General features: G+C 36.2%; 1 protein-coding gene across 2 annotated transcripts in view; it reads left to right on the top strand.

The window, feature by feature from the left end:
- The window catches only part of acot7 (acyl-CoA thioesterase 7), a 29,924-nt gene extending 8,365 nt beyond the window's left edge, over positions 1 to 21,559 (top strand). For both annotated transcript variants that reach the window (XM_077728888.1, XM_077728885.1), the window contains 6 exons: positions 3,055 to 3,146; positions 3,661 to 3,772; positions 4,497 to 4,583; positions 13,890 to 14,006; positions 15,167 to 15,351; positions 21,292 to 21,559. In XM_077728888.1, the coding sequence (XP_077585014.1) occupies positions 3,055 to 3,146; positions 3,661 to 3,772; positions 4,497 to 4,583; positions 13,890 to 14,006; positions 15,167 to 15,351; positions 21,292 to 21,390 (692 nt within the window). In that variant the 3' untranslated portion in view covers positions 21,391 to 21,559. The remainder of the gene's footprint in view (positions 1 to 3,054; positions 3,147 to 3,660; positions 3,773 to 4,496; positions 4,584 to 13,889; positions 14,007 to 15,166; positions 15,352 to 21,291) is intronic.
- The last annotated feature ends 2,702 nt before the right edge of the window (positions 21,560 to 24,261 follow it).

Here is a 24,261-nt window from a genome sequence, read left to right as displayed (position 1 = left end):
TTTAGGACAGGGCTTAATTTTGGGACTGAACGATAACACCAGTTTTAAGACTTTGGGATAGGAACTTTGGTTTGAATATCAACTCCTGCCTGTCAACTAACTAATGCCATAAAATTAAGTTAACAGTGCTTGAATGATGTGAAAACAGAACGTGGGGAATTGACTGTGCAAAGGCATTACCAATTACCTCCACCAAGCATAAGGAGGAGTTGCTTTTATGAGTAGGTTTGGATTAAGGCCAACACGGGGCCCTATTTACGCTGCAGTGCGTCCAAATGGCCTTAGTCAAAACAACAATTATTTCATGTAAACCGGATGAATAAACTTTAGGAAAAGCAAAGCAAGCGTATTTGTACAGAGCCATATAACATAAGGTAATTCAAAGTGTTTCACATTCAAAAATCATCAAGACATAATGAAGGAATAGAAATACAAGTATGAATAAATTGATACACAAGTCCCATTCCATCAATAAGACAATCAAAAGCAAAAACAGGTACAAATACAATATTATTGTATTTGAACAAAAGGGGAATTTTTTAATAGACTCTAGCAAACAGTAACATTTTAGAGGATCTAACACAGGGGTGGGTAAACTTTGTGGCCCGGGGGTCACATTGACTTTAAAAATTTGACAGATGGAACTGGTCTGCACAAGATACGATACAAATAAAAAAGTGCCTCCGTTAACAGTACATATGAAACAAACAGAAAAAAGGACTAAAGTATTAACATACTCATCACTCATCATTAAAGTAAAAATGATAAAGTACAAAGTAAAGTAAAGTAAGAGCTACGTAGCTGTCAAACAAATCAAGCATGTATTCCGTTCCAAGGCCATCAGGAGTTTCATAGACTAACAGTAGGATTCTATAAACTTTGCAATGACAACCAGCCGGTTTAGTGCTCGTATCGTAAAGAAAAAAAATCACATTTCCACAAACATTTTTGAGAGAATGACGCATGTGTTTATCATTGTAAAACTGCCACTAGAGCTATTGACAAATTGATTGTGCTATTAAAACACATATATCTCTTTCACTACTTGGGCCTGGAGATGTTGGACTGTCAATTTATTGGGTACTTGTTCTTTTTTGTTTTGTTTTTGTAAACAATGTTTCTGTATGAATTCTCATTTCACCAGTTGCATGAACTTAATGAGGCTATCATACTCCTTCAATGAAAATACCATTATTACTCTTGAATGAATGAGGTGGTCAATAATGTTGTCATCCAACATCCATTGATATGACATGAAATTTAAGAGCTGTAAAAAGCTGTTTCCTGATTTGATTGGGGCACAAAGGTCATCTGCCAATGGTTTTCAACAATGACCTACTTCTACTCTCTCTTCCTCTTTATCTTTCCATTTTATATAGTTCACTTAAAAGGTAAAGCAGTCACTAATAATAGGTTGGGCTTACAGTCTTGGTAAAGTGAAGGATATGTAAATATGACTCTCTTTCTCCTGTGGGCGACTTCCTGGTTGCTGACAAGGGGACAAGGGCATGAGCCAATGAAAGGAGGGGGGGGAGACAGAACCATGGTCGTCATGACAACGCTGCCCGGTTGTCAGCGGAGGTCTGACTTGTGCGTAAGACGCAAAGGGTTTCAGTCTTCCATTTTGGCAAAGGAACAACACCTTATGTCAGAATAGCCAATGGCATTTATGGCAATATTGTTATCTTTATATTAGGACTCACAACATTTGATGTAATTTTCATCAGACACATCCAAAAGTATTTTTTCCCCCAAATGAGACACCATTAAATGATGTGTCCACGAGTAAGCCTGGTGTGTTACACCCCAAAATAGCTTCCTGTGTTCAGTTAGCGAATTAGGTGGAAAAAAGTGTTGGCGGAATAGAACACAGATCACCATGACAACCTCTCCGCCTGATTGCTATGAGATGGTTTTCTATAGCGTTTGTCTTCTGATCTTTTTCTTGTTATTGCAAGGCTGAAGAAATGTTCCAAACATAAACTATAATTAATATTTCTTCATTTTCAACACCACTCATTCATGTCAGGCGTATAGTCTTTGGCCAAAAGACGGACTCCATCCTAAACAATTCCATGTTGTCCGCACTGAATGAAGCCTAAAGAACCACTGCCCAATCAGGTGGTCTCAAATACTAAACAGTACAATGTATAAGTGGCAATCGGAAATAAAAGCCAATTATTAAAAGCAATTTATTCAATAAATGATGTCATGCCTTGACAGGCAAGGAAAATAAGATGGGGAAAAAATGTTAAAATATCATATTTTTTTTCTTTTGTTACTAGGTAGATTAGCCTACGTTTAGGACTTTTAATCGTGAAAACAATGTTCAAAAAATCCAATTTCACTGAACAGTTTCAGAAAATTCACTACTTTCGACTTCATGTGGGCCGGACCATTTTAGATATAATTTTTAGATTTTTAGATGGATTAAAAGAACTGGATTAAAAGCCCTAAAAAATCAATTTTTTATCAATCTTAAACAATGTTTATTTTAGCTTTTTTTTTTAAATATATTTTTAGACTTTACAAAATTATTTTTGAACTAAAAACAGAAAAAATGATTAAACATTACAATTATTGATTAAAAAGGGGAAAATCAGGGAATTTAATATACATCTATACTCTTCATTTTAATTTGATCCTAAAACAGAAAGTTGGCACTCGTGATTTACTTTCCCGGGCCGCACAAAATGATGCAGCGGGCCAGATTTGGCCCCCGGGCCGCCACTTTGACACATGTGATTTACAGGATTTGGAAAAAATACTCTGCAGCTCTATATTTAATGCAATCTTCTTTTAGGCCCAGCACTCAAGCTATTTGCTATGAAATTGAGGTTTTTATTTTAACCTGGCATTAGCAAGATTTTGAAAATGTGTTGTTGTCAACTTTTGGCTTTTTGCAGCTGTCCAAAGCTGTCCACCACTACTGCTAATTGCTTTGCATGATCTCATTTATCAAAGTTTCAAAATGCTTCAGGAAGAGAAAGCTTCTTCATTCTCAGTGACATTTTCTTTTGGTAAAAGACTTTGACCTTTTCTCGCTGTCTGCAGGTTCCAAAAAACTGGTCAACAAGGCCGTGCTGTGGTACGTACCCTGCTCTCAGCTGAATGTCGACAAGATCATGAAGGTTCCACCCATCAAGGTACGTGGAAAACGTTGAACGTTTTGACCTTCATCAAGTCTGGCATTTTACCAGGCTAATAATTTCATGGGTGGCAGCTTTTTGATCAAGTAATAGTCATCCAGATTTGTGTCATTTTACTTATTTTGGCCTTTATGCCCTTTTGAAATATCTGAGTTCATGGAATGACACATAGAAGTGAAGAATGTTTGAATGCCAACTGATTACTATATTCTGTTGTAAAATGTTGTTGTTTTTCTGCATGTGATGGAGAAATTTACTCTTTTAACTTTGAAATTTTTGATTCCACCAACATATTATTACATATTATCATTCTCAATTGCTTTTAGAAACTTGATACGAACTCTTGATTTGTCAAAAAATTTATCTTGGTACAAGATGTAAGGTAAGAATAAGCTGTAGTGTAAATTTTTGAAAGGCAGGTGGGGGAATTTTAATGGGAAATATTGATTTTGTAAATAAATAAATAGAAATATGAAATGGCAACAATTCTAAACATACTGTGTGTGTGTAGTTCACTACAGAGCAAGAGGAAGAGGGCCGGCAACGTTACGAGACTCAGAAAACTGCAAGACTGAAAACCAAAGAAATGATTGAAGACGTTACACCGCCTCCACCAAATCCAGGTGCCAAACTTGCTTCAAAATAAAGTAATTAACATCCTAAAGTAAGAATTCATGTACAAAGGGTGTTCATTTCCTGTCATTATGGTCAATGAAACAGAATGCGACAAAAGACACAGCACGCTCTTATTCTTGTTGTGCTGCCGGAGGGTAGTAGTTTAGCTATTTGTGTCAGGTGCTCGGACGTTTGGTCGCCGGTCAAATGGTGACAGAGAGTTTACTGTTGAAACCAGCTCTCAAAATTATATTCATGAGAAAGAGTTTAATATCTAAGTACTGTTGACAACAGTAGATATGTAGATATTAAACACTCATGAATATAATTTTGAGAGCTGGTTTCAACAGTACTTAAATATTAAACAGCACTTAGATATTAAACAGTACTTAGATATTAAACAGTACTTAGATATTAAACAGTACTTAGATATTAAACAGTACTTAGATATTAAACAGTACTTAGATATTAAACAGGACTTGGATATTAAACAGTACTTGGATATTAAACAATACTTAGATTTTAAACCCTCTCTCTTAGATATTAAACAGTACTTGGATATTAAACAGTACTTAGATATTAAACTCTCTCTCATGAATATAATTTTGAGAGCTGGTTTCAACAGTAAACTCTGTCACCATTTGACCGGCGGCCAAAAGACCGGCGACCAAAAGTCCGGTCACGCTTGTGTCATATATGGGTTGTAAGTAAGTGTTTATTTTTGTATTTCAGAAAAGCACACTGTCGGCTTCAGTCAGTCCAGTTTGATCCATTTGGTGGGCCCCTCTGACTGTACACTCCATGACTACGTTCATGGAGGTAAGTTAACTGCATTTCTATTTGTTTCTTTTCAGTTTCTATGGTGGCCAATTTAAAGTCAATGATACAGATGTCAATATCTTTTACATGCATGCCACCATAATGTATGTTACTCTCACCTTTGGGACCAGAGAGGAAAATTATATTCTTCTCAGACATCTTTCATGTTTATTTGATAATTTACACTCAGAACACTATTCTAAAGTTGGCACTTTAGTCACTGTGTGATTTATAGGTCCATATAACTTTCTGGCACATTCACAGCCACGCTCCTTAGAGCACCTAATACTTCAACATTTATTGCGTAGCTATTTTGACACATTTGACTTTTACACTCACTAAACTTTACTCGGGCTTCTGGACTGGTCGTCTCACAGTCTGTCAGGCTTGGCTCTGCTATGGGTTTGTGATGATGAATTTAAGACCTAATATATTCATGCTCGGGTTGGATTGTGGCGGAATTTATAGATTGCCTTTCCCTTCTCCAGATCAGCAAAGCATAGCAGTAATTAGATATTTGAAAGATATATACGACCAGCCTTCGAAATGAATACAATCTTCCCTCGATTATTGCGACTTCACTTATGGCGAATTCACTTCTTCGCAATTTTTTTTCTGCTATTAATATTTTTTCTAATTCATAAAAATGTTCTTCAAGATGTGAAAATCCACACTGAAATTCGCAATTTTTTCTGCTATTATTATGATTTTTTTAATTCATAAAATTTTTCTTCAAAATGTGAAAATCCACACTGAAACTCGCACTTTTTTTCTGCTTTTATTATTATTTTTCTAATTCATAAAAATGTTCTTTCAAATGTGAAAATCCACACTGAAACTCGCAATTTTTTTCTGCTATTATTTTTTTAATCCATAAAAATGTTCTTCAAAATATGAAAATCCACACTGAAACTCGCAATTTTTTTCTGCTATTATTATTATTATTATTTTTAATTCATAAAAATGTTTTTAAAAATGTGAAAATCCACACTGAAACTCGCAATTTTTTTACTGCTATTACTATTATTTTTTTAATTAAAAAAAATGTTCTTCAAAATGTGAAAATCCATACTGAAACTCGCAATTTTTTCCTGCTATTCTTATTATTTTTTGTAATTCATAAAAAAAAACCTGTCTTCCATTTTCTACTAGGATTCAGAAATGTAGTTGTAATAGGGGAGACCCTACTTTGCGATTTTTCTATTACCGCGGCCATGTCTGGTCTACATTAACCACGATACTTGATGGATTATTGCATACATTTTGTCCACTCATCCACCTTTTAACTATCAAGCTAATACAAACCTCTCCGAAAACAACAAGTACTTTTTTCATCCATTCCTTTTTCTGTACTGCTGACATGGGTTGTTGTACAACAAGTACTTGTAGTCCAATATTACCATTCCCTTGAATATTGAGCATCCACATACACTTATAATAGCAGCAGTTCATCCACTGTCACGTCAAATTAATTTTTATAAAGCTTTATGAACCTCATAATAGTGTAAACACGTCACTTTATATGTTTATCGGTATATTGCATATTGTTTTTGTCCTGCTGGCCTTTCTGTCAAAAGGGCATGAGAACAACATTAGCCATGAGAGCGACATGAACCAGAGCGTGTGGAAGGCGGGACGGATGAATGTTGCACGTGTCACGCTTGGCTTTTTAATTTGAAGAGCTTGCTGAGACATCTGTCCAATTAGGGACCCTCCCTCCCCCATTCTGTATACACAAACACACTGTCTTTATATGTACATGCAATTGCTCATTAGGCCAATGTTCCCTGTTGCTCACCGCTGCTGCTGCTGCTTGCACTACACTTATTTTGTTTATATAAGCAGGACTCGGTTGTGGCCATATCTCTCGTGCTATGAGAGCAATTAGTCCTATTTGAGAATGGAAACTAACAATTTTCTCTATTTTTCTCTTTCATTCTGGGCAAATGCGACCTAGTTTGCTGCAGCCCAAGGTAATTAAGAGAAACTTTTAGTGTGTATACAAATATTTTTCTTTTGAAAAAGAGGGAATCTTGAGAAGGTAGATATTGTCACAATGCATTTCAGGTAGATATTGTCAGGTAGATATTGTCAGGTAGATATTGTCAGGTAGATATTGTCAGGTAGATATTGTCAGGTAGATATTGTCAGGTAAATATTGTCAGGTAGATATTGTCAGGTAAAAATTGTCAGGTAGATATTGTCAGGTAGATATTGTCAGGTAGATATTGTCAGGTAGATATTGTCAGGTAGATATTGTCAGGTAGATATTGTCAGGTAGATATTGTCAGGTAGATATTGTCAGGTAGATATTGTAAGGTAGATATTGTCAGGTAGATATTGTCAGGTAGATATTGTCAGGTAAAAATTGTCAGGTAGATATTGTCAGGTAAATATTGTCAGGTAGATATTGTAAGGTAGATATTGTCAGGTAGATATTGTCAGGTAGATATTGTCAGGTAAAAATTGTCAGGTAGATATTGTCAGGTAAATATTGTCAGGTAGATATTGTCAGGTAAAAATTGTCAGGTAGATATTGTCAGGTAGATATTGTCAGGTAGATATTGTCAGGTAGATATTGTCAGGTAGATATTGTCAGGTAGATATTGTCAGGTAGATATTGTCAGGTAGATATTGTCAGGTAGATATTGTCAGGTAGATATTGTCAGGTAGATATTGTCAGGTAGATATTGTCAGGTAGATATTGTCAGGTAGATATTGTCAGGTAGATATTGTCAGGTAGATATTGTCAGGTAGATATTGTCAGGTAGATATTGTCAGGTAGATATTGTCAGGTAGATATTGTCAGGTAGATATTGTCAGGTAGATATTGTCAGGTAGATATTGTCAGCTAGATATTGTCACAATGCATTTCCCCATCGTGGGTCTATTAGCCAATTTTATTTTAAAAAATCATTAAAAATCTAACATAATAGCCCAAGTTGTAAATTGGGAAAAAAAACAGCCGGAAATAACGTAACCTTAACTAATGTTTACAGACCATAACCATTTGTAGACACAAAAAAATAGTACTATATCCCTGTGTAATTTATTCAATGATTTTTCATTTTAAAACAGGTTCTTTAAAAACACGTTTATATTTTATTATTACTGTATGCATTATTTTCTTCTAATCTTACATAAAATTTAGTAGAATTACAAGACTAAAGTTTTATGATAACTTTTTTTCTCATAATACAACAACTTGCCGTATTACAACATAAGTTCCCAGAATTTGCATATACGTCAAAAACTCCTGCTGCCAGTGTCCCAAATATTTTTGATTCCCTTTTGACAAACTGCTAGCTAATATTTTTACAGATTTTCTTCCCTCTCCTTTATATCCCTTTTCTCTTTACGTGTTAGCGCCCATTTCTCCCTCATTAATTTTGTCCCCTACCATCCTGAGTAGTACATGTTCTAAGGAAGTGTACCACCTGTTTCCATGGAAACAGCAGTTGAGTTCTACAGGTGGACACCTTATGCGGTCAGATTAAAATAAGACAAAGAAATAGTATTAATTAATCGCTTTTAGTTGTCAAATTCCGTTTGTGACATCTCAGAGGCTTAAAATTAAGTATTTAAAGGGATTTTGTCTGAAGTTCCCTCTTCCTCGTCAAAATAGTACAACATTCAGTACTCATTGAGATTCAAAGAGCCTTAATATAAGCACTTCATGATACTAGGTATGAGTCCTTGTGACTTGACTGGCCAACATTTCAGGTTGTCATCTGCTAGGATCCAGCACCCCCTGCGATCCTTTAGTATAAGCGTTATTAACAGTGTCCTCAGAAAAGCTTAAAAAGAGAACATACAAGAGTTTGGCAGGCACCAATATTAACAGAAGTCATCTCCATAGTTACATCTCATTAGGAGGTAGTTTAAGCAATTTGATGGTGTCCACCGTCAAAGCCCTTGCCGCGGTGAGGATAAGAAGGTGAGCACAGGGCACCAATAGACGCTTAAGAAGTGATAAATGGACTTATAGTAATTATCAATTTACCAATGGGCCGCAGGGTGCATTTATGTAAATTTAGCTCTTTGCAACATCCATTAACTTAAAATAGCTCTTTTATATGCTAAGTAATTGACATTTAACTTTGAGCAAGTTATAATTGCCTATTGGAACTTAACATTGTGTTCCAAAAATAGTTTTTATAAGTTGAATAGCATTTGCATGAAGTAAGCGGTAGCAATTCAGTTTAATACATCCTTGTATATTTTATTTATGCAATGTCCCATGAATTACATCAGCTGGGATGCTTAATGAGTACTGTAAATGTTAAAAAAATAAGTCAGATTTGTTTCTAAACATATTTTACATGTATATTTTGCAGAAAATTTGTGTAATGACACAAAAAGATTCAATTACATAGATGATATATTATTTTAGTTTGACAAACAACTTTCTTCCATTGATGTAATTGACTCCTATTGGGAATTTAACTTGATTTAATCACACTCTTATCTGGATTATACACAAAATGTAATGTTCCTTACATTCCTTGGCTCATGCACCATCTTGCTACAAAGTTTGCTGCCATTTGACCTTTTCAGAATTGTGTATTTATTGACACACATCAGCAAAATGTTTGTTTCTTGACATTCATACATGGTTGGTGCTCTAGAATTTTAAGGCCAATTAACCAAACAACCATCTACAGTACATTGAAAAAATTCAGGGTTTCTTTCCAGGCATAAAGGTTTCAACAGATAGTGCATGTGTTATATACACTGCACATGTACTTTATAGACTTGACAATTAAAAAAATAGAGCTCTGCAGGGGAGACAAGACTGCATACTTATCATGTGGTGTCGAGATAGTGAGATGTCATACAGACCTCATTCTTCTGAAACCCCCCACTCCCTTTACATCAACAGGATTTATCAGTACAGTGTTCCCTCGGTCATCACGGTTAATGGGGACCGGGACCACTCGCAATAAGTGAGTTTCTGCAAAGTAGGGATTCCCATTCAAAAATGCTTAATTTGAATTTTATTAAAAAAAAATTAAAAACATGTATTTATTTATTTTTTTATTTTACCCCCCTGTATACAGTACACCAGAGAGAATACGGGAAGAGAGGGTGAAATTCATGTTATAACAAAAAAAAACCCTGTAAAATATGTTGTCTCAATGTAATATTTGTATTTTTATTTTTTTTCCCCAAAAAAATCTGCGAAGCTCTGAGTCCGCAGTGGCTGAGCCGTGAAGTAGCGAGGGAACACTGTAATTTTCAATGTCTGAACTGGGATTGGAGAAAATGTTGGAGAAAATGGGGATTTTTTTTAGCCAGTGGAGCATAACCAACAGGAGAATTGGTGGCTTTCAGATGGTGGCAAGGATTGTGAACTCAGAGGTATTGTGAGCTTTGGCAAACTGGGCTGTACTGGGGATTGTCTCACTAAGTGGACTTTTTCCCATTTTTGGAGTGAGCTCTGGTTCTGTTTTAGACATAGACAAATAAATCCCCCCCACTGACACCATCCATCCTTGTTCCATCCCGATGGCAAAGGGAGTCATAGTGTACTATGTCACCCTGTGAATGTCTAACAGTGGCCCTTGGGCTGTCTTGGCCTTGCTTGTCCTCACTTTCAGTCTCACATTTAGTCGCACCGTCAACCTTTTCCATCAGTCATATACAGTGCATTGTGTAATGAGAATTGTCAACTGTGTTTATGTATGTATTTATTATAGTGAACCCTTATGTAGTATGGAGAAAAGACCCAGATTAGATAGCCTTATTGTGAAGGTATTCTCTGGTGAGTGTTTGGAGGAAACCTAGGTTGGGGTTTTGAGGTGGTCTGCCATGTATGTACTCTGACATTATTAAAAAAGGTGCAGCCAAAAATATTCGTATAGGGATTACACATGGAAAATGGTGTGATGTTGAAATATTGACAGTTAAGTCTATCCTCATTGTAAGGCAAGGGTGTCAGACTTGGGTTGGTTCGCAGGCCGAATTAACGTGAACTCGGTTTATTGTGGGCGGGATCATTTTTGATATATTATTTGGATTTTTTTTAAATAAATGGATTAAAAGCCCTGAATATTCCGTTTTTATAGATCTAAAGCAATGTTACTTTTAGCTTTTTTTATATATATTTTTCGATTTTACAAAATCATTTTTGAACTAAAAACACTTTAGATAAAATATTTAGATTTTTTTTTAAATAAATGGATTAAAATAACTGAATTAAAAGCCCTGAATATTCAGTTTTTTACAGATCTGAAACAATGTTTATTTGAGCCTTTTTTAATACATTTTTAAATTTAACAAAATGATTTTTGAACTAAAAACTAAACAAATTGATTAAAAAAGACAATTTTTGATTTAAAAGGGGGAAAATCAGGAAATTTAATATACATCTTTACTCTTCATTTGAATTTAATCCTAAAACAGAAAGTCGGCACTCATCATTTACTTTCCCGGACCACACAAAATGATGCGGCGTGCCACATTTGGCCCCCGGGCCACCACTTTGACACCAGTGTTGTAAGGCAATAGGCATTGTTCGTCTATAGGTTTTGTCATATTTACTTAACTGAGACTTAATACTTATGTTTGTATTGTTCAAATTATTGTGGTTCTTTTACAATAATGATAATATATCTTTTAATGTGTGCTTCCCTTTTGGGATTATTTTTGTATCACATGCTCTAGTGTTTGTCCACCTTCACTGTCAACAATATTGACTGCTGTGTACTGTATTTGGGTCAGTCTGACCTGCTTCTCTAAACCGTTGCCTTTGTGTATTTATTTTGTAGTAGCAACTTTTTCTTTTTATGGTCACCTTGAGTTTGAGTACTAAAGATGTGTCATCCAGAGCTCAACCAGCTTGGAAGAATAGAAGTAGCCTGTAAAAGGGCCTTGATACCCGAATTGGATCTGGTACTTGACAGTGGTGTTTGAATTAGTGTCTCTGATAGGATTAGCTAGATGGTGCGCTCACACGTACAATTTCATCTGCAGCCTGGTATTTAAAGGGCATCGGGGTAGAGCTTGACAAACTCAGAGATGTTTAGACAATAATTCACTGGTGGCCATTGAAGGCGTTAAATGCCCAATCCATTTTGACCGGGAGGGATGGCAGCGATAGATCATGAATTTTAAAAACATTTGAGACAATAGCAAAGTTATTGATATGTCACTCTGATTTCAATGTCAGCATGTTCATTATTAAATCAGCCTTTTGATGGATTGAGGAAGTAGAAGATTTCAAAGTACCGTATTTTCACGACTATAAGGCGCACCGCATTATAAGGCGCACCCTCAATGAATGACATTTTTCCATATATAAGGCGCACTGTCTATTTTGGAGAAAATTTAAGACTTAAGTGTGCCTTATAGTCGTGAAAATACGGTAATTGCTATTGACTTCCAGGTATGAAGCACTCACTACACAGTCACCTCTAGAGCCAGCCATTGTTGATGTTTTGGATTTTTTTGTATAAAATCTTGCAGTGGGGGAGGAGCTATATGATGGAAGATTTTGTAAACTAAGATGGCATCTGCATATTTAACAGTATTGTTTCAGTTTCGGCGTTTGTGTTTTTTTTTTTTTATATTCGACAGTGGTGGTTTTTCGTTTTTGGTTTTCAGTTTTTTCCATACATAAGGTGCACTGGATTATAAGGTGCACTGTCTATTTTGGAGAAAATTTAAGACTTTTAAGTGCGCCTTATAGTCGTGAAAATACGGTAACAAGAAACTTTGTTCTAAATCAGAAGAACAGATGTGAGTATTGCAGGCAGCCCATTTTTGTTTTTACTCCCACACATCAGGCTCCCTTGCGCTGTGCAGATGGTTAGAGCCAAAAAAGCCATCCCAAGCAGACTTATTGATTTTATGTATGTGTGTGTGTGTATGTGAGTGTGAGACCTAGGGGAAATGAATTGGGAAATACACTTCATTACGAGAAATTGCAGTTCTTTTGAAAATGGCATGTGGCCGTTGATGGATTTCACTGTGACAAAATGCCAAAGATATCACATGAAACAGCCCACCCTTTTGAAAGTATCATAGCATATGGCTCTGAGTTGAACATTCATCTTTACAATTAAAAATAAAATGTTACCTTTGATCAGGCCCTGTTTAAAAAATAAATGAATAAATTATAACTAAGTAATTAGATAATGGCAGTTCACAATGTAACCAGCCTTCTGCACTTAGTCAGCCATGATAGGCTCAAGCAATCTCGCAACCCTCTTGAGGATGAGTGGTGTTAGCTAATGGATGAATAGATTGGCTATTTCCGGTGGCTTCTATGACTATCGATTCATATAAAATGTATGGGTCAATTGTCATTCGCTCTGAATCCTTCTCGAATGCACTTCCACTTTGCCTGGACAGATAATAAAAATAGATGCATTTCTTTTGATAATTCTATAAATGTTGATCATTTATCACAGAAAAATAAAGAAAAAAATACAGAAAAGAAGCATGAGCGCCATATACATGCCATCATGGTCTATGTTGCTGTAGTATTATATAACCTGTACACACACATTGTAATAAACTCTATGGCATATTAGTTTATACTGTGCTAATGATTGGCCTGGTACAAAGCCAATGAAAATGACCTAAACCACTGGTGTCAAAGAGGCGGCCCGGGGGCCAAATCTGGCCCGCCGCATCAATTTGTGCGGCCCGGGAAAGTAAATCATGAGTGTTTACTTTCTGTTTTAGGATTAAATTAAAATGAAGAGTATAGATGTATATTAAATTTCCTGATTTTCCCCCTTTTAAATTAATAATTGTAATTTTTTAATCCATTTCTTTTGTTTTTAGTTCAAAAATCATTTTGTAAAATCTAAAAATATATTTTAAAGAAGCTAAAATAAACATTGTTTTAGATCTATAAAAAACGAAATATTCAGGGCTTTTAATCCAGTTCTTTTAATCCATTTATTAAAAAAATCTATATCTAAAAAGGTCCGGCAAACATTAAATCAAGTTCACGTTAATGTTTCTGGTCTTCATTATCTGAAGCTTTTGTTGCCCTCTCACTGGGTTTCTTTTTAACTCTTAAAAAGTTTATCAATTTTTAATGTGAAATCTAGCAGAGTGATGTAAAAGATTTTGAAATTATTTGACGTGTTTTATAGACTTAAGAATCACCAAAAATTAAAATCATGTCATATTTTTTTAAACCACGTTAAGTACATTACACTCTGGAATTCCTCACATTATACAAGTCAAGGTACAACTTTTCCTGATATCATTTGTTACTACTTCATGTGGAAATGCCAACATCTTTGTCAATCAAATTGACTTTAGTGTACCTGCTTATATGTTAAACAGGTGTAACCATGAAGTTGATGGATGAAGTAGCGGGCATCGTGGCAGCACGTCACTGCAACACCAACATTGTTACGGCTTCTGTGCACGCCATCAACTTTCACCGCAAGATTAACAAAGGTAACCAGAAAAAACCTTAAGCTTTGAAAGGATTTTTACATTTATCAATTTTTGTATGTGGGCAGACACCTCTGATTGAGTCAGGCCCAACAATTTTTGTCAAAATGATCCTTTCACAAAAAAATAGAAGCCTATTCATTTACTAAAACATGCAAATGGTCGGATTCTACATCAGAGGTGACATTAAAACGAATTTTGTGCATCACAGACAAAGAAATGATTCTTTTCCTTGTACTGTGGTTTATTATTTAAGCTTGAAAATAGAACTCAGACTGCCTGTATAATGCTTGCCTTCATGTTTCCACGGCAACCAGCACTAATAACCCTCTTCCAGCACATGAAAAAAAAGCAAAGGCGCACCCAAACCTACAGATCAATAAGGAAGAATTCTTATATTATTGAAAATGCGCTATTTACTTGTCTTTTTATTTTCTGCTGGACTTTTTCTTTATGAAAGTGTGACTCAACTAACCAATCTCTATTGTTACTAACTGCTCTCAAAATATTGTGAAAGGCAAATAGATTCTCAAGTAATGTTTTGCTGTTTTTCTCTTTTTTAAGAAAGTTGAGTCCCATTTGTTATTATTGCAGCAACACGAATGTATGAGCGAAAATAAATAAATACCGTATTTTCATGACTATAAGGCGCACTTAAAAGTCTTAAATTTTCTCCAAAATAGACAATGCGCCTTATAATCCAGTGCGCCTTATATATGGAAAAAACAGAAAACCAAAAACAAAAAAACACCACTGTCGGACATTAAAAAAACACAAATGCCTCAACTGAAACAATACTGTTAAATATTCAGATGCCATTTTAGTTTACAAAATCTTCCATCATATAGCTCCTCCCCCACTGCAAGATTTTATACAAAAAAATCCAAAACATCAACAATGGCTGGCTCTAGAGGTGACTGTGTAGTGAGTGCTTCATACCTGGAAGTCAATAGCAATTACTGTATTTTCACGACTATAAGGCGCACTTTAAAGTCTAACATTTTCACCAAAATAGACAGTGCGCCTTATAATACAGTGCGCCTTATATATGGAAAAAATGTCATTCATTGAGGGTGCGCCTTATAATGCGGTGCGCCTTATAGTCGTGAAAATACGGTAAATAAATAAACAAGAACACTCATTTTGACTTTTTTTCCCCTTAGGCTGTGTTGTGACTGTAACTGGCCGCCTCACATTTACCAGCAATAAGTCCATGGAGATAGAAGTGGTTGTAGATGCTTGCTCGCTGGTAAATGAGGAGAAGGTCAGCTATCGTGCAGTTTCTGCCTTCTTCACCTTCATCTCACTGGACAAGTTTCGCCGAGCTCAAATTGTCCCTCCTCTTCAGGTTGGTGACATCTTGCACAATGTGTAAAGAAAACACATGACACTACATAGTATAAATCATTAAATAAGTTTGATGTTTTGGCCATTCATCGATTGCAAATTTTTTTTAGAATTGTTACCGAATTGTGCACCAAATTATTGGTGTTGACTTGATGTTATTTATTCGTATATGAGCTGCTTCTATTGTGTGCACATTGTCTTACAACTAATAGTTGGGTGAATGCATGTAGATCACATGTGTCAAAGTAGCGGCCCGGGGGCCAAACCTGGCCCGCCGCATCATTTTGTGTGGCCCGGGAAAGTAAATCATGAGTACCGACTTTCTGTTTTAGGATCAAAGTCAAATGAAGAGTATAGATGTATATTAAATTTACGGATTTTCCCCTTTTAAATCAATACTTGTAATTTTTTTCCCCAGTTTTTTCAGTTTTTAGTTCAATTTGTTTTGGTAAAATTTAAAAATATATTAAAAAAGGTAAAATAAACATTGTTTTACATCTATAAAAACTGAATATCCAGGGCTTTTAATCTAGTTCTTTTAATCTATTTATAAAAATAAAAAAATCTAAATATTATATCTAAAATGGTCCGGCCCACGTGAAATCAAGTTAACATTAAAGTGGCCTGCGAACCAACCCGAGTCTTACACACTTGATGTAGATAATGGATATATTTGGTGAAAAGACACAAAGCACTTTCAGGACTAAGAGTAGAAACTTTTAACATTTCCTGAAAAGTCATCGACACTTGTCCAGAACGTGTATTTTGTCTGTTTTTTTACAACTGAAGCGCAAACTACCATATTTCAAATACGTATATCCAAATACATATGTGCGGATTGAGACAGTGCAAGCAAATAGTCAAAAGTGATTTTTATAACTGATTATGTGGGAGAAGAGATGCTAGAAATACACCTGTTTACATTTGAACCATTTGAATGTAATCCACCACTGCTGCTGGTCTGAGTTTTCAAAATCACTTGCCACAGTCCTCATTTGCATTTGAGACAAGCTTTTGTTTACAATGTTTTTCTCGTGTGGCAGTCTGCTTCCACGCATTCATTAGAAGCATTTTTACTCCTCGAATGATCCGCTCCCGTCTTGTTTTTTAATAGCATGCATTGCAGCCATAATATCCCTCTCAGTAATGCATCTGTTTGCTTCCAAATGATGAGAAGAGAATCAGAGTAACAAAAATGAGCTCTCCTGATCTCTTTAATAATTCATCCCTAAATCTGTAAATGGAACCTGCACAGTCGTGATTCTGATGTAGCCAAATGACAAATGTAACATGAAAATATGCACGTCTGTATTTAAAGATGTTTGGTCATGAGTGATGTCCTTATTTAAAAGAAAGCGCCTCGATGTAGTATTTTTTTCTGTTTGTGCACATGAATATGCACATTGGCTCCAAGTCATTTTACAGCTTGTTCATTTCCATGAGTAAGAGGGGGGCACATGAGGCCTTGCTATTTTCATATTCCTGCTGGCTCAAACAGGGAATGAAGGAATACACTCAGGAACACTTGGACAGACCCCAATTCAAGAAGAGAAGTCATTTATCAAACAAATTTGCGCCATTTTGAGTAAGTGAGTTCCCAGATAAAGGATTCTGAACATGGGTTCTTCCATTTTCCAATGTATGATGTTCTGATGGCAAAATTTTATATACAAATTGTTTTATTTAAGTCTTTGAATGCACAGCGACACATTTGAACTGGGGCGCCCATTTATATTTCATGACATTGTGGCAGATTCAGCTCCTGTTGTGTTCTATAAATAGTTTCTGCTATTTTTGACTGCAGGTGCTTTCCCCACCCCATCCCACCCACCGACCCACTCTCTCATCCAGGCTTCCTCCCCACTGGGCCCACTGTTTCTATTAATAGAATTTCCCATTTTAGCGCGACAGGGTGTTCAGAATTCTGTTTGTGTGGGATGGGATGTCATGAAAATTAGAGAAAGAGAACAGCATGGGGATGGGATAGGTGTGGCTGGTGGTCTCACCCATGTAAAGAAGCTTTATTATTTTTGTATTTTACCAGACAAAAACATACATACATACACATACATACATACACATACATACATACACATACATACATATACACATACATACATATACACATATATACATATCCACATATATACATATACACATATATACATATATACATATATACATATACACATATATACATATACACATATATACATATACACATATATACATATACACATATATACATATACACATATATACATATACACATATATACATATACACATATATACATATACACATATATACATATACACATATATACATATACACATATATACATATACACATATATACATATACACATATACACATATACACGTATACACATATACACGTATACACATATACACATAACACATATATATACACATACACACACATACACATACGTATATATACATATACATATGTGTATATGTATATATAAATATATATATAGTATTGTATTATTACAGACCAGGTGTTAAAGACATACATTTTCTTTAATCCGATGAAACAGGGGAAAACAATCGTTCAATTGGTAGCCATCACCAAAACCCAATATTTGATCAATAGATTGGTCAAAATTCTCGAAATAGGCTGTCACTTCAGGAATGATCTTTTTGGAAAATGCTTGGCAGTGAAAAAGGCAAACACCAATGCCTCCAAAAAATGAAATCCTTTGGTCTACTCCATTTGAGTCAGATTTGGACCCATGATGCGTTGAAAAGCCGGTTCATTAAAGTGGTGTTTTAGACATGCAGAGTTATGCTTTTGTTGCACAGAAGACAGCTTTCTATCAAATGAAAGTGATACAAATCTTCCGTGTCTTAGCAACAGGTCCATTGTAGAGGAATACTAATAAGAGTAGATCAAATGGTCATTGTTCACTCTTACATGGTTGACCCAACTAAAATATTGTCACTGTTACCTCGGAAAATTTGATTTACCGTAATTTCACCACTACAAGGCGCACTGCATTATAAGGCGCAACCTCAATGAACGAAACATTTTATTTTTTTCCATATATAAAGCACACTGGATTATAAGGTGCCCTGTCGATTTGCAAGAAAATTCAAGACTTTTAAGTGTGCCTTATAGTCGTAAAAATACGGTAATTGGGTTGGCATTTTTTGGTTTTAATAGTACAGCATTACCAATTTCCAACTTTCCACTGTCTGTGACTTATTCTCCATTTCCATTTGTTTCCTTGGTCTCACCCTTTTTCTCCTCCTTTTATCTTTCTGACTCAGTTGCCCTTTTCTGCATTCTCCCTAATTCCTCATGTCCCCTTTCCCTCGCATCTTTCCCCTCCATGTTTTTTCCTCCAACTTCCCTTTCTTGGAGGCAGCCTCCTTCCCTCCTTTGTTAGTGGCAGAAACTCAGCTGTCGCCCTTTTACATTAAAACAAGCCTGGTTGTCCTGGCAACCTGCTGTAGTCTAAGTAGTGCTGTGTTTATTTTTAGATCCCAAGCCTTCCACTGACTAGTCAATGGGTTAATGACAACAAGGGTGAAAAAGTAGAGGTACACTATGTATTCATAACTGTTTCAATTCACAATACTACTGCATTCCAATGATAATTTCCTTAAACAATTGGCATCATGCATCATCACGGACATAGTGTTTGAAATTCTTGAGTTCCAACATGAATTATAGTTTTATTATTGCTAAATACGACAATTTAGAGTAGCCAGTACAAAAGTATTCTACTTTTCTGAATTTAAAATTTTGATTTGTGACCACCAATTTTGTAAAATAATGAAATTTTCATATCTTATTCCAGAGAATGACAATTGGTGTAGTTCTAACTCAAATTTTATAAGCAATAATTAATAAGTATTCATCTGCAGGCCCTATGAAAAACCATTTTATTTTACTTTATAGTGGGGTCTAACACCAGTACTCTGAAATATTCTTTACATATTTATAACATTCAGTACTGAAGGTTTTTTGTCTCTTCCAGAAACTCTCAATACATCATAATATAGGTTGCTATTGGACAAAATTCGAGAAAAATATTTTATAACACTACATTTTGCTTCACCTGGACGATTTAGAAAAAAAAAATGGAGCTTGTGCAAACCTTTATGCTGACATTTCTTTTAACAAATGGCAAGATTTGTTATCACCAACTCAAAGCCGCATATTTTCTCGCCTAAGCAGAGAACTGCGTTCATTTCAACTTGTATTATCATATTTTTCCATCAATCTAAAGGAGTTAAGCATAAAGGCATAAGCTCCTGCCTCAGTGTCCAAATATACGATACAAATAAGGGTTTTGTGGTAACCGGACTTACATGACAAAACATTTGTAGGACCTAACTTTGCAACAGCTTCTGGGAAAACCTTTCAACAAGATTTTGTGGATCGCACATTGGCTTATCAGGTTCATCCCAGAGATGTTTGATGGGGTTGGGTTCTGTGCAAGGGTTCACTTGGCTTTTGCATAAAAGCCCGTCCTAACATCCTCTCCCAATGACATTTGTGGCTTTACTTGATCATATTCAACTGCCATCCCTTTTGACTCCAACTTCTGTCCTCGCCATGACATTTTCTCATGTGTTGCCTCCTTGCTACCTCCATAAAGTTAAAGCGCCATCTGTCAGCCCAGTGCTGGGAGCTCTGCTGAATTGCAGGTGCTCTTGAATGTGGCGACCCCCTTGTGAGAGCAGAATGAAAAGCCCCTGTCTGAATGAGCCATGAATGCTGATATTGCCTTGCACAGTATATTCCGGAATAAACAGATGCAATGCCTGGTGAGGTGGTTGAGGCCTGGAGTGGGTCCTGCTGTAAAAGTTTACGTATAGTATGCTGTGGGCGATACAGACACTCTCCTACTTACGAACGAAGTTGAAATTGTTCATACGTTGAAATTGTTCATACGTTGAAATTGTTCATCAGTGGAAATTGTTCATCAGTGGAAATTGTTCATCAGTGGAAATTGTTCATAAGTTGAAATTGTTCATAAGTGGAAATTGTTCATAAGTGGAAATTGTTCATGTGGAAATTGTTCATAAGTGGAAATTGTTCATAAGTGGAAATTGTTCATAAGTGGAAATTCTTCATCAGTTGAAATTGTTCATACGTTGAAATTGTTCATACGTTGAAATTGTTCATAAGTTGAAATTGTTCATAAGTTGAAATTGTTCACAAGTTGAAATTGTTCACAAGTTGAAATTGTTCACAAGTTGAAATTGTTCACAAGTTGAAATTGTTCACAAGTTGAAATTGTTCACAAGTTGAAATTGTTCTCAAGTTGAAATTGTTCACAAGTTGAAATTGTTCACAAGTTGAAATTGTTCACAAGTGGAAATTGTTCACAAGTTGAAATTGTTCACAAGTTGAAATTGTTGACAAGTTGAAATTGTTGACAAGTTGAAATTGTTGACAAGTTGAAATTGTTCACAAGTTGAATTGTTCATTAGTTGAAATTGTTCATAAGTTGAAATTGTTCATAAATTGAAATTGTTCATAAGTTGAAATTGTTCATAAGTTGAAATTGTTCATAAGTTGAAATTGTTCAAATTGAAGTTGATTCAGTGCTTTATTTTGTTCTGTCATTTATGTTTAAGGCCTATATAAGTATGTTGAAGGTTTATATAAGTGCATGTGTATGTTTAAGGCTTGTATAAGGTATATGCTAGGTGAGCTGAGCTCTCACAGCACCAGGCATCGGTATTAGCGGCGGAAAGAAACACTACTCGGAAAAAGGCGTGCAATACAAAATCGACTTACGAACATTTTTCGCCATAAACGCAATTTGCAGACATGTTCGTAAGTAGGGGAGCGTCTGTATACCTCTCAGGTCATGTCACGTGGAAGTCATGCAACAAAGGCTAACCTTACTTTCCCTAGGCATGGAGCTAATATACATTTTTTTCATTCTTCTTCTCAGGTATCCGGCGAAGAGGAGCAGAGGCGTTACGATGAAGGCCAAGCCCGTTACCTCTTCAATAAAGCCAAAAGAGTAGCGGAGAGGGAGGCTGAACAATGACGTGGTAGCAACGTAACACCAAAGGAAAAATGTAATCGTAGCTTCCATCTTTCCCTCGTCCGGTTTCCAACACCAAAGCTTTCGCATATCGTTGCTTTAAAGGCCTAATTGCTACTACTTCAAAATGACAACTTTTCAGTAAATCAAATAACACTGTTGGACACCTACATTAACACAGCGTGAGCCAAAGGGAATGAATCACTAAATTTTGCCACTAGAAATGTACTTCTGGATAATATGTCATCTGCCAAATTCTTTTCAAAGCTCATAAAGCCACGGATGATGTAGCAATAATAACTATGTCCTTATGATGCCCATGCATGAAAACTAATGGTACTTCTATTAATCTCATGTTATCTTTTACAACATAGCATTAATAGCAATTAGAAAAAGACAGAAGCCTAATTTAAGATAATCCAACTTTACTATTTTATATCATTCTTGTGTGAAAAAAATATCTAGACACTCAAAACAAGCAAAGCGTCGGCCAAACAGCTCTGGGGTCTTGGGTTCAAATCCAGGTCAGTCCACCTAAAAATAAAACAAAAAACAATCATCAAAAATGAAAAAAAAAAATTAAAAAGCTATTTTTATGGAGGGAAATTACCTATCTGCTATGTACTATGATCACTACAAAAGGTTAAAGGTCGCAAGTGTCAACTTTCGAATAGCTGACCCTTGTCCCTCAAAGGGTTAATTAAATTGACCTAATTTTGACATATAGGAGTTCAACCAAGCGATATATATTTTTTCCTCACTCAAATTTTATTTTTAAAGGACTTAATAAACTGTACAGGGTAATTACAAAAAATGTGAATAACAAATAAAAAAGCATCTGAGTTAGATGATGGTAATATTAATGATGATGTCATTGTCTTGTGCATTCCTGAGAGTGGAAGTTGGTTGCTAGCCGTCTTCTCACCATCTGTCATTCACAGGGAAATCAAAGGGAGAGGGTCAGTTGAGGGGTGGCTTGGGGGGGCTTGACTCAGCGCGCATCCCTCCTACGCCTTCATTTTACCCCAAAGCCAGCCCCGTACCGCCCTTGCTCTGCTCCTGTGCTGTCACACTCTGCCTCACTGCCCTCTTTTTCTTTCTCCACCATGTGCAGGCTGCTTCTCCTTTCTCTTGCTTTCTCACTTCCATAGAACTCGCTTTAAAGCCCCTATGAAATACCACATGTGACTTTCAAAGGATAGAAGCCCCTAATTCTGACACAAATCCGCCATGATGCCTAATCATAAACGTATATGATAATTAGTCATTCTTTCTCATTTCCTCTGCCATGCCATCTAAACAAAAATGTAAAACAGAAGATATGGCACTCAGCGTGTTAGCAGTCAGCTTTGCATGTTAGCCACAGGCTTTCTATTCTGTTATTGCCATGTGACTGTTGTGTCATTCTATCATCATGTAGGCAGGATCATCACTTATAGTTGTGATGTCACACCCAGAATTGCTAGAGGGAAAAAAGTGGCTGTTCCTTCCTGTGTTGTTTTGGTTGGGAAGACTATGAAAATGGTAAAAAAAAACAGCGAGATTTGCGTGCCAAGTTTGTTTTTTAACGTGTTGCAGTGAATTCACATTTTGACATGGTCACCATTTCTTAGGATCTAAGCTCTTTTTTTTGCGTTGGGACTTGTCTTCATGGACAGAATACTTACTTATTATTCACTGCATTTGACATTGATAGACACCAAATCCATTTTTAATAGGGATGGCTGCCATTGAATGATTATGATTCACTGCCATTGATATTTTTGAATGCATTGTCTATTGTCTTCATTGGCAGCTCTGTCATTACAAAATGCTGATCACACGTTCAGCACAGCAGTGGCTAAACATTTTATTAATGTGACTTCACAATGTGAAGGTACGGTGCTCAGACGTTTGGTCGCCGGTCTTTTGGTCCCCTTTGGTCGCCGGTCAAATGGTGACATAAAGTTTACTGTTGAAGCCAGCTCTCAATATTATATTCATGAGAGAGAGTTTAATATCTAACAGAGAGAGTTCGATATCTAAGAGAGTTTAATATCTAAGTACTGTTTAATATTTAATTACATTTGACCGGCGACCTAAAGACCGGCGACCAAAAGACCGGCGACCAAAAGACCGGCGACCAAAAGACCGGCGACTAAAAGACCGGCGACCAAAAGACCGGCGACCAAAAGGCCGGCGACCAAAAGACCGGCGACCAAAAGACTGGCGACCAAAAGACCGGCGACCAAAAGGCCCCCGACCAAAAGGCCGCCGACCAAAAGACCGGCGACCAAAAGACCGGCGACCAAAAGACCGCCGACCAAAAGACCGCCGACCAAAAGACCGTCGACCAAAAGACCGTCGACCAAAAGACCGTCGACCAAAAGACCGTCGACCAAAAGACCGGACACGGAAGGTACTGTTCATGAATTGTCAACTGTCGTCTTGATCTCATCATACCACAATACTAACATTGTCATTAGAGGACTGGGGCAACTCTTTAAATGCCAATTCTACTTGAGCCAGGCAGTGTACCTAATCGAACACCAGTTGTCAATTTTTGCCATCTTGTTAAAGAACGGAAATCTTATCCAAAAGTGCAAAACCTTTCATTGCATGTAACAAATGGAAAGATTTGCATCAGAATGAAAAAGTGCAAGAAAATGAAGAGTGTGTTAGTGAGCGTATTGGTTCAAAGGAAGTGGATGGACTCAGCAAAGTGCTTGATTTCCTCTTCGTCTCCACACCATAATTCCTTTACACTGGCAAAAAAATGATTGGTCATTGGATCTTTAAGATTGTTGTTTCAGTCCCAAGAGTCCCTCAGGCATAGCATATACTAGCTTTTCATTCCACCCATAAAAATGAAGTTGGGCTCAAGCTTCCACTCGG

The sequence above is a fragment of the Stigmatopora nigra genome, chromosome 1 (genome assembly GCF_051989575.1).
Source record: "Stigmatopora nigra isolate UIUO_SnigA chromosome 1, RoL_Snig_1.1, whole genome shotgun sequence".
Lineage (NCBI taxonomy): Eukaryota > Metazoa > Chordata > Actinopteri > Syngnathiformes > Syngnathidae > Stigmatopora > Stigmatopora nigra.
The sequence above is the reverse complement of the archived record's forward strand: the minus strand, read 5'-3'. Positions and strand labels throughout refer to the sequence as shown.